General features: G+C 36.2%; 1 protein-coding gene across 1 annotated transcript in view; it reads left to right on the top strand.

Annotated features, from left to right (window-relative positions):
* The first annotated feature begins 902 nt into the window (after positions 1–902).
* LOC103463729 (dynein axonemal heavy chain 8) overlaps positions 903–16,754 on the top strand; it is a 41,941-nt gene continuing 26,089 nt past the window's right edge. Inside the window, exons 1-32 of the mRNA XM_081606491.1 lie at positions 903–1,037; positions 1,796–1,911; positions 2,010–2,144; positions 3,251–3,335; positions 3,527–3,678; positions 4,044–4,230; positions 4,391–4,554; positions 5,486–5,659; positions 5,855–5,968; positions 6,868–6,975; positions 7,074–7,175; positions 7,271–7,417; positions 8,133–8,330; positions 9,813–9,889; positions 9,971–10,070; positions 10,151–10,270; positions 10,346–10,481; positions 10,560–10,747; positions 10,831–10,911; positions 11,371–11,487; positions 11,866–11,985; positions 12,141–12,275; positions 12,367–12,473; positions 12,566–12,644; positions 12,732–12,855; positions 13,845–14,005; positions 14,251–14,377; positions 15,053–15,288; positions 15,660–15,764; positions 15,858–15,971; positions 16,070–16,132; positions 16,531–16,631. Of these exons, the coding sequence (XP_081462617.1) occupies positions 1,870–1,911; positions 2,010–2,144; positions 3,251–3,335; positions 3,527–3,678; positions 4,044–4,230; positions 4,391–4,554; positions 5,486–5,659; positions 5,855–5,968; positions 6,868–6,975; positions 7,074–7,175; positions 7,271–7,417; positions 8,133–8,330; positions 9,813–9,889; positions 9,971–10,070; positions 10,151–10,270; positions 10,346–10,481; positions 10,560–10,747; positions 10,831–10,911; positions 11,371–11,487; positions 11,866–11,985; positions 12,141–12,275; positions 12,367–12,473; positions 12,566–12,644; positions 12,732–12,855; positions 13,845–14,005; positions 14,251–14,377; positions 15,053–15,288; positions 15,660–15,764; positions 15,858–15,971; positions 16,070–16,132; positions 16,531–16,631 (3,899 nt within the window). The 5' untranslated portion in view covers positions 903–1,037; positions 1,796–1,869. The remainder of the gene's footprint in view (positions 1,038–1,795; positions 1,912–2,009; positions 2,145–3,250; positions 3,336–3,526; positions 3,679–4,043; positions 4,231–4,390; positions 4,555–5,485; positions 5,660–5,854; positions 5,969–6,867; positions 6,976–7,073; positions 7,176–7,270; positions 7,418–8,132; positions 8,331–9,812; positions 9,890–9,970; positions 10,071–10,150; positions 10,271–10,345; positions 10,482–10,559; positions 10,748–10,830; positions 10,912–11,370; positions 11,488–11,865; positions 11,986–12,140; positions 12,276–12,366; positions 12,474–12,565; positions 12,645–12,731; positions 12,856–13,844; positions 14,006–14,250; positions 14,378–15,052; positions 15,289–15,659; positions 15,765–15,857; positions 15,972–16,069; positions 16,133–16,530; positions 16,632–16,754) is intronic.

Genomic DNA, 16,754 nt, shown 5'->3' with positions numbered 1-16,754 from the left:
AAAATATAATTTATTGTCCCACCTTGGGGAAGTCAACGTGTATAGGAACATTTCCGTTCCAAGTGTTGTACTGTACATTAATAAAAAATATATATTTTTAAAAAAAGTAAAGAAATAAATGTTTTTTTATTCAATCGAACACAGCAAAAATCTTTATTCTGGGCCTCTTTTCCCAAAATGAATGACATTTCATTTTGGGAATGACAAAATGAAATGTCATTCCCAACATCTACATCTAAGTTTCTACATCTACAAGATGTTTCCAGCAGCTATATATATATATATATAGCTGCTGGGACCCAATAAATTAGCATGAACTTGTCAAATGTCTCCACCCTGTGGCAAATAAGGAAATTACTGAGAAAAAAAAATATATATATATATATATATATATATATATATATATATATATATATATATATATATATATATATATATATATATATATATGTATATATATATATATATATATATATATATATATATATATATATATATATATATATATATATATATATATATATATATATATATATATATATATATATATATTTACAGTTCTCTTTAGTCATCATGTCAATATTATTTTACAGGGTTTTTAAAATTATTTTTATTTTTTATTTTTGACGTATTCATCACTTCAGATCTAGTTTAGCTTGATCTGATATTGCAAAATTTTAACATGTATACATGCAAATATTTGTAAAAATGGAAACAAATCCTCCTTGATCTGGAAATCTCTTTTTTCATGATAAGACCGGGGAAATATTTAAATCAAATATCAGAAGGCTGCATGAATTATGTTTTTTTTTTTTTTTTTTCAAAATTTTTACCAACTGCTACGCTTGTGACAATTAAAAGATTTATGAACCGTTTGAAACCAGTAACCGTCACAGTAACGGCTGGTTGCGGTGGAAAACTTCACCAGGATACACAAAAGCCTGTTTTTTTTGTTTTTTGTTTTTAAGAAAACATCGGAATTGACGAAAGAAATGCCTTCAAGAGAAGCTCCAGTTTCAAGAGAAGGTCACATTTCGGTAAGACCAGCGGGAAAGTCGTTCTCCCTTTATTATAAGTAGTTATGTCCTATTGAAAGCGAACAGCTATGCCAAGGCTAACGGTTGAGCATAATGCACCCGCTAGAAAGGAGGAAAAAAGAATAACTTTTGAACAATTTGTTAAAAATGTATTGTTTTTAACAGAGTGCGCAGGGTGGCAGTTCACGAGCGATTCTGCAGAGCATTAAGCGGATATTTTGTAACCAATTAATAGAGTGACGGTTGTTTTGGTGATTGCAGAACCTGACTCTGATCGGTTCACATTATCAACGTCCAGTTGCCCAAGTCCAGTTTGAGACCATCTTGCTAGTGGTGTAAATGTTTCCTCAAATTATCTTGTGTTTTATATATATATAAAACAGTTTTTAACAAGTTAATGTGCATAAAAATTACCAAGCATTTTAAGTGAGCTTTTTTTTTTTTTTTTTTTTTTTTTATTGCTGGAGTTGATACCAACCACTGTCTATGTCTCAGGACATTGGGGAAGAAGGATGGGTTTTGGTCAGGTGTGGATCTCCTGCAGTGCGTGGGAGGGTATAATTTGCGCAGGTCACATCATGCATTGCAAAAATACATAATTCAACATTTCTTAACTAATTGTTAAGAGAGCATTTCAGATACACTGAATGCCCGTTTTCCTTTCTGCTTTGACTTCATATGGTCACCAGATATTGGTGTGGCTATTTTTCCGTAAAGAAATAGAAAACGTAAAATTACATATGACTACTGTGTTCTAGTCATAGGAGGAGAAGGAGAGCTGAGATTTTAAACAGCGAGGAAGCCCTTATACCTGCCTCCAAACGTTTTCATAATGGATGCACAAAAATCAAAAACCAACAAACTTGGAAATGAAGTAAGTCTATTTTTTCTTTTCCTTGGCCTTTTGATTTCAGACAGCAGATTCAACTTATCTCCTAACAGTTTGCTAATTGCACTTCTTGCCTTGTTCAGTTGACCTATAAGAAGGAGAGAGAGGAGCGAAGAACGCTGCTCACCTCTTCACACAAATACATGTTCGAAGTAATAGCAAATGAGCTATCTTTGACCCCATCAGCAGTAGAGGAATTTGTTTTAGATTCTCCATCCGTAAGTCTTTCTTTGTGGCTTTGCCTTCAGAAAATCAATCAAATCGGTCAATGAAAGGGAGGGAAACTTTGTATGGAGTAGCTGGATTGTGATTCCGGGCTGGTATGACTTTCTAATTTAATGAAAATCTGGAACGATAACCTTAGTTTTAAGCTTCAAGTCGAATTGTGTTTTTGTTACAAAACACTGAATCCAAATCAATGCTGACATGTGAAGCGATACCACTAAACTAAAATGGAGCGTCTCAAGTTAATTATCTTCAACAATCCCTTGAAGATCTGATCGCATTTCTGTGATCTACATACAGTATTTAGTTGAATTTTAATTTTTGTAATTAAACACAAGCCAAATATATGGTGAGAGGAAGATTCGGTTCTATAATGGTGAATCTTCTTGAAATTGACCATCTTTTGAAAGACTTGTTTAAAATTTTGAATTTTAAACAATTTCATATCTTTTTATTTATATTTACTGCAACCGTCAAATCTGATTTAATAGCATTCTCGTTTACAATAACCCAATGTAGAAGTCTGGTCAAAGTTCAGGCATTTACAGGAGACACTTGCTGGTTTGGGGGTCGAACCAAGCTTAGTTCGCTCATGCTTTGGGTCGGTCCGGACAGCAGTTTCATCATTGTCCTTAGGCAACTTTGAAAATATCATTATTGAGGCCGTAAAGGTCTTGGTTTAAAGTGTATTGTTGAGTGCAGCTCAAGGGGGAACATACACAGTTGTACTTTTTTTTACAGTATTTGTACCTCCCTTTTCCTCATACATTTTGTGTTGTGATGCCTAGATTTGTTATGTGCTGTACAGTCTCTTCATAACGAGACTGTAAAGTACTGTAAAGCAATAATGAACTGCTTAGTTAAAGAGCGCAGGCAGATGTCTGACTATGTCAAACAGCTGTGTCAAACATCATGAACGCATTATATGTGATACAGTATTGCATTGCGTGCATTTTTTTTTCCTTTCACATTTTTGGGTTTGATTCGATGTTGTCTTTAAATTCAGAAATTTCGTTTTTTTTGCTTGGATTGGTATTTGATACCTGCTTCTCTGTTCTTACCACGTTTTGCTTGCTTGTTTGCTTTTTTTACGGCATAGCTGGCTGCTTTTGATCGTTTCTTTGATGCTGGAGGTTGCAAAACGATCTCCTTCGTCTACCAGGAGTCTGACCCCCCAGGAGTAGGTAGGATTACATGCAGAAAGCCTGGAAGTCTGCACTGTCAGACCTGAGTCCATCTCCTGTACATTTTTAAAAATTTTTTCATTTTACAGAACTTAAGCTAGCCTGAGGGCTATAATTAACGGATTTCAGTTTTCTAAAACAGTAGTTGTCGCTTATGTCACTCGCTTGGGCCATTTTGCATTTGCTTTCAGAAAGTGGGCGCACACCTCAGGGACTTGCCGCACTGGATAAAAAACGCAGGCTGTTTTTAGCCGATTTAAGCCAGACCTGTCTGACCGGCATCTGCTGCTATTTTGCTCGAACAGACGTGACCGTTCCTGTGACTCCTGAAAATATACATGAGGTAAAATTTGATGTAGTTTTTCTCTGTGACTTGCATAATTAATTAATTAATTTATTAATTTATTTTTTGTGTGCACGTGCAAAGTTATTCTAGTTTTTAAGGTTCACTTCATACAAAGTAGGTGTAGTTAAAGTGTTCATTCACTGTTAAGCGCGAAATAAGTTATCTTACTTTACGTCAGAATGAGAATGAATGTTTCACGCTGTAAAAGAGAAAAAAAAAATACTATGTTAAAACATACTTGTTCCCAAAAGTATTTGAGTCATTTGCCATTGTGTAGTATCAAAATAAATAATATTACCTGTGTTTATTATGCTTCTTCCATTCCTTCTCATGGTTTTTCTTTTTTTCTGAATGTCTCATAGCTAATTTGTTTCTCTGCGATCGATGCCACTGAGGGACTCCTGAAAGGATTAAGGAATGCCTATGGATTTCTGCTACAGATTCTTGAGACACAGGACAGCTGGGGCGCATTGGACCAGTCAAAACATGGGGAAAAAACAAAAAAGATCTTCCTGGATAACTTTAAACATTTTCTGAGCTCGCTTGATGGTAGGATCTTTTTTCTCTTCTCAGTTTTTGCTGCGTATTCTTTCAAGTTGACTAAGTGTTAACAGAAGAAAAATACATGTATGTTGAGAAACTACAAAAGTCAAAGAATACTTTAGTACAGTTTATATTTATTTTTGCATTACTTTGACTGTTTTACCAGACCTTCGGATAAGAAACACCAGTGTTGTTCATTTGAGCAAACCGTTTGATGTCGACTTTTCCAAACTGACGTGTCTTGAAGAGATGAAAGCCGCAGCTTCTGACTTTGAGGAAGTGCAGCGACTGGAAGATATTCTGAGGCGCTGGTGCAAGGAGATTGAACAGGTTTGTAATCACAAACATTTATCTGTGATCTAATGAACTGCCTTTGATTAGTACTAGAAGTGGTTAAAACAGGATGAAAGATGTTACAAGACACAGAAAGACGGAGTGTTAGTTCAGAACGGTAGTGGTATTTAAACTAACCAAACGTAGCAAAACTGACAAGTTAAAACTACTAACAGGCCTTAAATTTTTTTTCTAAAACGATTATATATATATAATTTTTTATTTTTTCTGTATTTTCTGTAAATTCTTTTTACCTGTTGAAAAATTAAGTCATTTTATTGAAACTACAAAGTATTCATATTTTCATAGAAAAGGGATTTGTAAATCACAATTAAAAAAGGTTCCACCTCACTAAAACAAAGACATTCAATTTTCCAAGTTATCTGGTTGATATTTTGTTGCTTTAGTAAAAGGCTTCAATGTATTTTCAGGAAGAACATTTAAATCCGCTTTTAAGTAAAAGTTAGCAGTCTTATGTAACTTGAAATTTCAATAAAAGCAAAAAAAAAGCTTATAAATAGATTAATACTATGTGTTGTAGCAGATATTTAAAAAATTGTCACTGATAATCTAACATTGAAACCAGCCTCCAAAAAATATTCTAATGGCCAAATGAAACGTTTCATTTGCTGTGCTTAAATATCAAACTTTTTAGATGTATGGTCTGTGTTTCAAGCTTTTACGGGGGACGCTTTGAAGGCTGTAACTAGCGATTAGGTTTCAACATGCTTCAGGCAAGTCAGCGGTGTCCAAAGTATGGCCAGGTCTACATTTGGCCATTAGAATATTACACCAGATCCCTACTGAAATACTGTTGGTGGTGGTGAAGTGAAGTTCTTTGCAGGAAGATGGAGTCCAGATCAAATTCTGCTGAAGGCCCCATAGAATGCTGTACTACGGTGATGTCTTTTATTTTCGTCATGATCAGGTCCTGACTGAGGACGATCAGTTGAGGAAAATAGATGCTGAGGGACCTTTGAGCGAGTTAGAATACTGGAAGAAGAAGCACTTAAAGTTCAGCTCCATCGTCAATCACATGAAAAGTGAAGAGTGCAATGCAGTGGTAATGGTACTCCACATACGCCGTTCCAAAATGATAAAGGTAATAACAAGGTTAAGTATAGAATTTAAAACATTTTGCACCGTGTAAAATTTTCAGTGTTTTGAGGCTACATTCTCACTAAGTAGGTTCTAAGAAAGCTGTATTTCTGTCAGGAAGATGTTTTAGCTTGCTCCTAAAAGAAATGAAATAAATAACTTAACGTACCCTGTTAACTCAATCCATATCCTTGTGTAGGTGTGGCGGGATCTGGATAAGAGGATAACAGATCGTCTTAATGAGTCAAAAGACTATTTAAAATTCCTGTCCACACTGGAGAAAGTCTTGCAAGCACTGTACAACAATGATCCGGTATGTATTTTTAAGCAATTTAATGAAGAGCTAGAGCTCGTGTCATGATACATTGAATGAAAATATATTTAAAGGGGGAGTATGACCTAAAATTGACTTCTTTTTTTTTAGTTTTACTTTATCATGTTACAACATGTTGCTTTGACTTTTTTCATGCATGTTTGAGAGATCCTACAATCTCACCAAGTGTTGACTATTTCCACAAAGCTCTTCCTTGGGGCTGCAGTCCTTTGCCAGGCTCCCGCCTCACAGATCACCTCCACTCCCCCCGTGTTTCCTCACTCAGCTCTTTCAGGCTAGAAGCAGCAGCAATTAGCAAATCCCCTGGGACAACTGTGTGTCTGCTGAGTTCATCGTAGGAACTGCTTAGTGCAACGTTTCCAAAATTGGCGATAAACCCCTTAAAGGGGAAACGTTGTTGTGATGATCTCCTAAGATGGAGCGTCAGAATAGGAGCTTCTTAAAAAGACGGAAGCCCAGTTACAATGTGTTACATTGCATTTTTATAACATTGAAAGGTAACATAGTTACTTGATTGTGCTATAAAATGGCACTATGTGCCTGGAACATATGTAATACTGCCCCTTTTAAACACCCAATTTCTTTTGTCCAGACCATATATATTTATAAACACTTATATTTTGTTGTTATTTAAACTCAGTAAAAGGATTAAAAACTTTTCATTTTGTGTGCAGGAATTACATAATTTAAGATTGAACTTTGTTGATCTCTAATTGTTAAAATGCACCGACATACTTTTTTATTTGGCATGCATGTGCATTTCTCTGCCATGTAGTCGTACTACATGTTAGAGGAAGTTCAACCCTTTCAGAAATTGTTGTCTTACAACCCTTGTCTGCATGTAGCACTTCTGTATTATAAGTTGTTCATAATTCCAGGAATCCCTGATAAAAAGTGTGCATAGTCTCGTCAACGCCATTGAAATAGTTCACAGTGTACCACTGTTCCGCAACATAAATGAAAAGATGCCATCGCTGTTAATTAAAGTAAGTGTGTCATTATAATTATCGTTTAAGATTTCAGTTGTTTTTTGTAAAAGTTAGCCATTCAATTATATTAACATTGGTAATGTATACTTTTCCAGGTCACAAATCAGCTGGTTACAGCGTGCAGAGCACATATTACTGACCATGGCAAGAGTTTAATATGGGATCAAGATGCTGCACAGCTCATGAGGAAAATGCAGGTGACTGTGACGCTAATACTTCTTATTGTGTGTGCTTGCATTGCTTTGGCTTGACTTCAGCAGTGATTACCTGTTGCCTATTCTGTTCTGCGTAGGACTGCACAACTTTGTTTGAGGAGTATCGGTCCTTCTTCCATGAAAAAAAGCTAACGGCGAAATCAGACCACAAGGAAAAGGGCTTTGTGCTTTCGGAGCGGCATATTTTTGGCATGTTTGAGAGCTTCTGTAAAAGACTTAAAAAGGTCATTGTTAACTATGAGGCTGATACTGTGGAGATAGCCAAATATATGGCAGCTGGTGCAACGAGCTGAAAACAGATGTAAATGCTCACTAAGAGCAAAATGAGCTGCACACAGATGAATGAATCAAACTTCAACAAACCCAAATGCAACAGCAAAAAGCTGAAATCGCAAATAAAATGCTGCAGCAACATGAAATAGAAGCAAAAGGAAAAATGCTGCAGAAAGCAAAAACGCAAATACGAAGAGCTGCAAACTTGCTCTGCATAGCAGGAATGCGCCAGACCACTGGGGGGAGACTGGAGTAGGTAATTAAAAATGCCATTGTTGTCTAATATTGGAAGAGACTGTTTTAACTACTGCACTGTCTCTTCATACCCTGATACGGTCAACTAGAGAGCACCTTCCGGCCCAACAGCAGCCTCCTTTTATACTTGGCACCGCTGCTGTGAGTTAACCGGATGCACAGATGTCCTCAATCATTGAGGGCAGGCTTCATCCTGTTACACATAGAAGCTGAATGCTGCTTCTCCCTGTTTGGTTCTGGGGATGCAGAGCAGACTAGACACAAAACTCTAAGCAAGACTCATTTTGCCATCTGCTGTGTGTTTGCACCTGTCAGCCACCGTACAAATAAGATAGTTTAAAACAAGTGCTCCTCAACAAGTCGCTTTTACAATACTATCCCAAGAATTAACACGTTTGTTATCTTTTGTAGATCGAACAAATAATGTCAGTGTTCAAGACATTTGAGTCTCTTGGAAAGTCAAAGATCGAAGGCATCGAAGTTCTTGCCAGACAATACCAGAATGTGTCCACGAATTTGAAAAGAAAGCAGTATGACATATTGTCTCCAAAGATGACTGAATTTGACGGCGATTTTGTCAAGTTTATGAATGAAATCAGCCTCATTGAGGTATGTCTGTTACACAACCTACATTACGAACATTGTCTTTCACGCGATAAAGGTACACATTATTCACTTGACTGAAAAGTGTGGGATTCAAGTCATCTTTTAACTCATAAGTTTCGATTACATTTTTTGTGATAGAAGAAACCTGTTTCAGAGTGACCCAGAGAGATTACCAACATAAATCTGATAAAAGAATGTATGGAGTGACCTAACAATTAGGGTGATAGTACTTAGGCCTTCCAGCTTCAAAGAATTGAAGCTCACCACCAAAAGTAAATTGTGGGGAAAAAAAACTGTGGAAACTTGCAAAAAAGTTTTTGGTTGAGCCAAGTGTTGAAAATTGTCAATAATTAAGTTAAAGGGGACGTAGCATGCAAAATACACTTTTTAATATTTAGTTGTGTTAATTTTTCTCTATTCACTATAATGTTTTTCTTTTGTGTGACGTCACCCCATTTGCCGTGGAACTGCTAAACAAGTTCATGACTTCCGGCTAGTCAGTTTTGGGAATCCGCCATTGCCCTCTGCCCCCCACAGTGATTTTGTAGCTCAAGTTCAGTTACAGCGAAGTTGCAAGTAGACAAGTCAAAATGTTAGGTTCTAGCGTGTATTAGCGTGCATGATTCCTTACGCTCCTTCACGGCATCAGAGCCTCTTCAAAGTGTCTGGTTAAATTTTATTTTTCTCGGGAATGTACTCACGTCAGTAGGAAAAGTCTGTTTACAGACCACTGCTTCAGCTACCTCTACCAGTATGAAAAGGGATTTTCTGAAAGACTTTGTCTGATTCAGGGTCAGTTCCTTCTCTGTACTGAAATGAGGGACTCAGCAAAGCCGTAAGCTCCAAACAATGTTAAAATGACAGCAAAGCTTATTTTAGACACAGACATTGTGTGTTGGTAATGATGTCTTGGCCATTGGTTTGACAGCATCATTAAACCTATGTTTACTACATTCATATTATGGTAACATTAATATTTTTCATAGGTTTCTGACATTAATGGACACTATAGTTAAACTGTGCTCCATATTGTAGGTAGTTGGGATGGATGGAGAGGATGTAAATAAAGTAATAACACCATTGCAATGCATTCATTTGAATATATTCATTTGATATGATTCTAGCATGCATTAACACACGATTCCTTACGTGCGCGTCAGGGGTCCACGAGGGGTCCATGGAGCTACAATGGCGAGGAATTGAGACCAAAGCATCATAGTTTATATAGACCATAAGGGAATGATTTTCATGTGAAGATGAAGGATTTAAAAGCGGGATATATCCACCACTTATTAACAGATACTTATGCATGTCTAAGGCTAACTACTTGACATAGCCATATTTTTTAAAATTGTACAGAGTGTCGTCAAACGAAAGAAGGATGACTGGTGATGTATTGTCTCTAAGCAGATGAGTGTTATCGGTTTCGCAGCTTGAGGCTGAAACTACGTTGAAATTTAAATGTCTCCTTGTTCATGTCTACAGAACAAAATCCAGGTGTTCATGAGTTCATGCTTCTCAAAAATTTACTCATCGCAGCAAGCTCTGACACTTCTACAGCGGTTAGTAAAATTCAGTACATTGCAAATGTTTTACTGTCATTTTTATTGTATTATAATTATATTAACTTTCCTTTTTCATAGGTTTCAGAAGCTGAGGCTTTCTTGTCTGGAGATACAAACTTTCAACATTTTGCATAATGTTCTCCAGTGCTACATCACAGAAGTGGATAATATCACAAAGGTTTCTAGTTTGATAGAACTTAAAACATAGATGCAAACTGTAATTTAAGAATGAAACAATTTCGACCTTTTTACTTGTAGCTCTATGAAAAGTGGCATAAGGATCCTCCGGTTGCCAGAAACATGCCTCCAGTTTCTGGCAGAATTGGTTGGGCCAGGCACCTTTTTAAAAGGATTTACGAACCCATTTTATTCATTAAAGTGGGTCGACATTTATAAAAAGTAATAAGAGGTTGTGCGTTTCCTTCTATTGATTGTTTTTTTTTTCCTTAAAAGGAAAACTCTGATGTTCTGTCAAGTGCCGATGGGAAAAAAGTGCTTAGACTGTACAATCAAACTGCAGCCTTACTGGTGGAGTTTGAATGTATCCAATACCAGACATGGAAGGATGATTTTTCCAAACTAGATCACAGTAAGTCCCTAGTTTCTTGCAAAGCGCTGGCGTATTTGTTATAGGACACTTAGGCACTTTTTCTGCTCTTCGTGACAGTCCTGAATCATACTCTGCTGGTGCGTCACCCTAAGACCAAAAGGTTTATGGCTAACTTTGATCCAAAAATAACTGAGGTCATTTGCGACACAAAGTGTATGTTAAGCATGGGTCTAGAGGTTCCAAAGCAGGCGTTAGCTCTTCTCAATATGGAAAGGAAGTTACAGGACAGTCACCTAAGGCTTAAGGTAAAGTACATTTTAGCTGTTTCATTACAGTAGTGAAACAAGGATTGTAACCTGATACAAAGTCACTTGAATGCCTTTTTTAGACCATTTTGGAAGAGTATGAATCCACCTGTGTCAGCATTCGTGATGACTTAAGCAGCTTGCTTTCTTCAAAAGTTAAAAATGTAAGTATTTTGTAAATTCAGTGTTAAGTATGAGAGCAACTAGGACTAAGTATGGAACTTAAGTTTAGTTATTACCAAGGGCTAGACCAGTCTAGAAAATAAGAGTTTGCAATAATAATTGTATTTTCAGACTTCTGTATTTAATTGTCTATTGTATTCTTCTTTCTGTCCTCCATCCTTACGTGATTACACCTGTCCTTCATTCTCTACTTCGACGTGTTCTTCCTGTAATCCTTCCTTCTTTGGGTATTTCATGTGTTTCTTCTGCCCCTCCCTCTATCATTCCTTCTGACCTTCTTTTTTCCATGGGTCCTTCCTTCCTTGTTTACTAACGTCCTTGCTTGTAAAAGGAAGTTACAAGCAATTTCCTTTCAATTCAGTCAGGAAATGTGTGGAATTGTTAAAAGTTTTAAAGTTATAATTTTCTTTAATGCTTGTATATCGGTGCTAATTCAATAGGTCGAAGTTGCCCTTCGCTTTGGCTCACTGCTGGTGACGTGGCCGTCCTTCCTCCTGGACAATTTCTTTGATAATGTTGAGACTGCTTTGACTGAGCTCAAACTCGTTGTAAATAAGGTATGTTTTTGAATATAAAGAGGTTCCTGCCTGGCAGTTTTAGATACAGAGTGCTCAGGCATAAGCACTGAGCACTTCAGTGCGTTGCACTGTACAATATATATTTATACAATGATACAAATATATATTTGTATCACTGTATATATATTTGTACATATATATTTGTGTGTGTGTGTATATATATATATATATATATATATATATATATATATATATAAGATTTTATTTAAAGCTAAGGGAGTTTTCCTTTGACAACCAAAATGTCTTTATATTTATAGTTGTATTGCATATAGAAATGATTGACTATGTTTCACTTAACATAATTATGGTGATGCTCTTTTCCATAGTCCATTAAGTTGCCTATTCTGTTTTTCCCAGGCACAACATATTTGTAAGGTGCACATTGATGCCGCCCTGAGGGAAATCTCAGAGACTGTGGTGATTGACCTTCCAGATGATTACACGTTGTCCCTGCCGGATCTCATTGCTCATAATAAGGCATGACCATAATGAGTAAAAACTGGAATGTTTTTAGTTTAGAACCAATGTTTAGGAGCAAACCTTCAGTTTGAGCGTTGCTCCTTATGTAGTTTTTAAATCCTTACCGTTCCGGCTTTTTCATTGTCTGCGTGTTTTTTTTTCACCTTTTTCAGAAACTTTCTCTTGAGTGGGCAGACAATTTGAGTACCAGATTTGCTCAGGTTAAATGTGCAATCAAAGAGCTAGCAATTGTATTGAGGGGCACTGAGGAACTCAAAGGCCACGACACATCAGTCAACTTCCAAAGAGTACGTTTGCTTACCTCCTGAAAAACATTTGTTTCATTCTGCTGTACACAGTATTTCACACAGTTTATTGTAATTGCCTTTTTTATTTCAGGAGTTCAAGAAGCTTTATGAACTCTTCAGTACAAAAGTGTTTGAAACCCTCCTCAAGACAATTAGGGGATCCCTGGATATCCTTAAAAAGAGAATTTGTGGCACAAGGTAAGCATGTCTGTGTTTGAAACAGCCTACTTGTACCAGAAAACTTTGGATGAATCATTTATTAACAAACATTAATGGATATTCAATTTTAGTACTTTCCAGAAGTGGAAGCTTGGACCAACTGTGAATATGATGATCAAAGCCGAAGCCCGACTTCACAACTCCAAAGTGGTAAGTTTCTTCTTACTTACCAGTTTTATTTACCCTAGCAGTTAAACTAAACATATTAGTGGTAAATCTGACGCATGTTTTTATTAGGTAATGATTCCCAGCATAGATGAGATCCAGTCCGGTATAAATCAACTCACTGATGCTGTGGTGGAAATCAGCAAAGGAATAGCATGGAATAGGGAGTTTCGGTGGGAATACTCTGCGGCAAAAGGTAACTAATAGTCAGTGTTAATTAGGAATAAAATAAATGGGTAGGAATAAAGTACAACCCAACGACTAATGAACAGTGGCACAACTACACATTATTAAGGTGGATGCGAAAACATAGATCCCCCCCGAGGGAAGGAATGTCAGGGTGAAGGGGCAACGCTCACTCGCTCAAACCCCCCACCAACCCCACCCGAGGCGACAACACGTGAAGGGTAAAACTTGCTACTTTTACCTCGTTATGTGCGCGAGGTGAAGGAGCGTAGGGCGCGCTGAAGTGTATGGGAAACCATCGGCGCACCGCCCCCTTCAGACGGGGTTTTGGCGCCCCCTCTGGTGCTGCGTCCCTATGCGTTGCATACCCTGCATACCCATTTTTTGCGCCACTGCTAATGAACATCAGTTGAGTTACTCACTTTGAAGTAACCACTGTTCCTGAACAAGCATATGTTGCATTGCATTGAGTTGTTAACTTTATGACAAATGCCCGTCGTATATAACTTACTACAAGCTTACCCAGTTCTGAATTTTGTTATTCTTGCACATATACAACATGTGCAAAATTTTAAAATCTACTTGAATGATTATTTGACATATAAATATGAAATAAGAAAAAAAAATGAAATAGACAATTTACATATAGATATTTCTTTCAAAGCTCACACTAGCAGAATGTATATGGCAAACCCAAGAAAATACATCACATGGAAATGAACAGTAATCAGCTCCTGAAAATGTTCACAATTAAAAATTTCAAGTGTTTAGTATTTCCAGTTCATTTTTCCGTTCTTTTCCATTTCTTTAAAAAAATAGGTTTGTGTGAATATTTAACACCATCTAGATTCACAATCATTTCATTCATTGTGGATATATAAGTTCACAACATATGACACATATTTTTAGTTTTTTTACTTTACTTTTACATTTGGTTAATGGTGTTGCTTGTCGCTTTTCTACTTTTTATTCTTCTGTCCATGATGCCACCAAAAAAAGAGAATTTCTTTCCTTTGGTTCTTGAGCACAAGGAGATTAAAAAGATTATTGCTGTTCTAAAAACTGCCATCACCACCCAAAAGTCATTAGCCACTGATGCTCTGAAGAAGTTCAATCAATTCCAGATGCTGTGGAACGAGGACAAGAACCTGAAAGTCAAGGTTTGTTTTCCTTAATTTTTAAGTAGATCCTTATAATTCTGAATATCATCTCAAAGTGGATGTATTCAGGAAAATTTATTTCACAAAATGAAATCCATGTATGAGGGCGACATTCAAGAATATTGACTGACTAAGCCAAAATCTATAGTTAACAGAAACAAAAAAACTGCTTTGAAAATATAACAGGTTGAATTTTAACCAAAAGAACTTTTTTTCTTATAATATAACTAAATGTGTTTCTAAAGGAATTTATGGACAAGAAACCATCTTTGGTCCAGATAAAGTCTGAAATCCAGCACTATGACTCAGTGGAGCAGGAAATCGAAGCTGTGCCACCTATCCTTCATGTTGAGTGTATTGAGCTGTCAACAGGTAAACTTACTTATGGCTTGTTTTAGATGGTAACCAGATAATGTCCTTGGTATAATTTATTTTTATTGCATATTTAATTTGTTATTACTACTTCACATTGTATTAGACTACATCTAACACACAGGGAAAGTTAATTAGATAAGTATTAATATGGGCAGTAGTGTCCAGTGGGATTCCAACACATTATGTAAAAAATTTGCAACAGAATATTTTTATGTTTATTGTAAGATTACAAGATTATATTAAGAAATCCACACATAAAATACATTTATATGTGGTAATTCCGTGAAGCTGTAGTGTGGAAATTTAAAGACAACCAGAAGTTGACAATATTAACTGGGGACACTTGATGGTCTTTTATATCTCTACGTAGTAAATCAAAAAGTAAATTCTCCAATCAGCTCATTCAAAACTTTTCCTTTTTTGTAAAAGAAAAACACCCTGACTGTTAACACTGAGCGTAACCAGTGATACCATCTAATTCATAGGTAAAAGGTGCTGCTTAGTTCTGAATTAGACAATGTGATATTTTCTACCTAATCCAGAACTAAAAGTCTGCTTGTTTGATGTCGGGTTTTCGTTAAGTTCTAAAACGTAATGAAGAACTTTCATCAAACAACTCTGTGGTAAATTATGTTCAGGTTCTCCATGAGGAATGTGCTATTGTGAATGCAGGCAATCTTAAGAAGACCTTGATAGCCGAGACCAAAGCCTGGAAAACACTGATTTGTAAATACCTGAAGGAGAAGTACAAGAAGAAAAAGATTGACATCGCCATAGCGATAAACCGATACGGTGCACAGCTGTCAAAGCCTGTGGCGGATCTGGAAGGTGCGCGTCAGGCAATGGCTACCCTGTCAAAGCTTCGTGAGGAAGAAATACATATTGATATGACACTGACTAACATCAAGGTATGACCTGCACAATTTGCTTTTATATTGAAATATGTACTTAGCAGAAAAAGCAAGAAAAAGTTGCTTTTGGCGTATTTTGTTGCTGTTTTTCCTTATAGCAATGTTGAAATAAATCTTATATAGCTGGAAAGCTTGATTGTTTCCTCTGAAATGGTGCTACATTTTTAAAGAAAATTAATGTGTGGATTGGAAATTTATACATATATATATATATATATATATATATATATATATATATATATATATATATATATATATATATATATATATATACACACACATACGTCTATTTAAGCAGTGAAACGATGCTTAAATTCTGACCATTTTCTATGTCATTGCTAAAAAAAAAAAAAAAAAACATTTTACAGGAAGCTTATGAAATTTTGACCAAAAGCGAAGCAGATATTACCAAAAAAGAAGTTGAGGGGGTGTACGTCCTGAACACTTTCTTCGCAGAACTTCAGGCTACAGCCGTTCGTACTCCCAACCAACAATAATTCATTTTTGTTAAGATGTTATAATGCATTCTGTGCTGGCCTTAAAAAAGAAAATCTTTAATTTCTTAGAGATCAGTTCAGGAGGTGCTTATCATTATGCAACCCAACTTCAAACAAGATCTTCTGGAATGTGTCACTGTTTTCAAAGAAGATGTCAACTCTTACATGGTAGAGTTTGATCAGGTAAGTAACCTGCATATATTTAAACTCTTTTCAAAATATCTTGCAATTACAACACATAGTCTTTCTGTATGATATTACTTCTTGGTCTCGTATTTCAGGACGGTCCTTTGGTGCAAGGAATTGCTCCACAAGTGGCTAGCCAGCGGCTCCAAGCATTTCAGGTGACACTGTCATTTTCTTTTGTCATCCCATTTAGAGTTCTGAGCATTTCTGTTCCCATTTCTAAAAATAATAATAAAATAAACACAAAAAGAAAACTATTACAGCATCCATCTTATTCAGAGATCATGTGATATATAGTGTCAATTCCTCCGGTCTGGCTTTGTAGTTATTATAATGCCTAGAGACCAAAACAAATTACTCTGCTGCCTGTGCCGCTGTCATAAAGTTACCGCAATTAGACTTATTGCAACACTCTCAGGAATAAGGTGGATAACAAGAACTGAAATTAATTTATAAGGTTTTATTCCTTGTGACCAATCAGTATCCTGCTTGATGTTAAATCTACTGTTAGCTTTTCTTTTAAATAACCTCTGTTAACATTTTTGTGTTTGTTCAGGCAAGATTTGAAGACCTATGGAAAAATTTCACCACCTATACTTCTGCGGAGCAGCTCCTCGGCTTGCCAGTTACACAATATGACAGTCTGCTTCTAAAAAAGTTGGTGAAGCTTTCTTCCCGTTACCCATAAATGCATTTCAAAAGATAGTTTCATTCTCGAAAATGCATATTTTAGAGTGTATTCAGCCTTTCAAAGCAACAAGATGACGGGTGTATTTAAAT

The sequence above is a fragment of the Poecilia reticulata genome, chromosome 4 (genome assembly GCF_904066995.2).
Source record: "Poecilia reticulata chromosome 4, P_reticulata-male-v2, whole genome shotgun sequence".
Lineage (NCBI taxonomy): Eukaryota > Metazoa > Chordata > Actinopteri > Cyprinodontiformes > Poeciliidae > Poecilia > Poecilia reticulata.
Note: the sequence above shows the minus strand (reverse complement) of the source record. Positions and strands in the feature narration are given on the sequence as shown.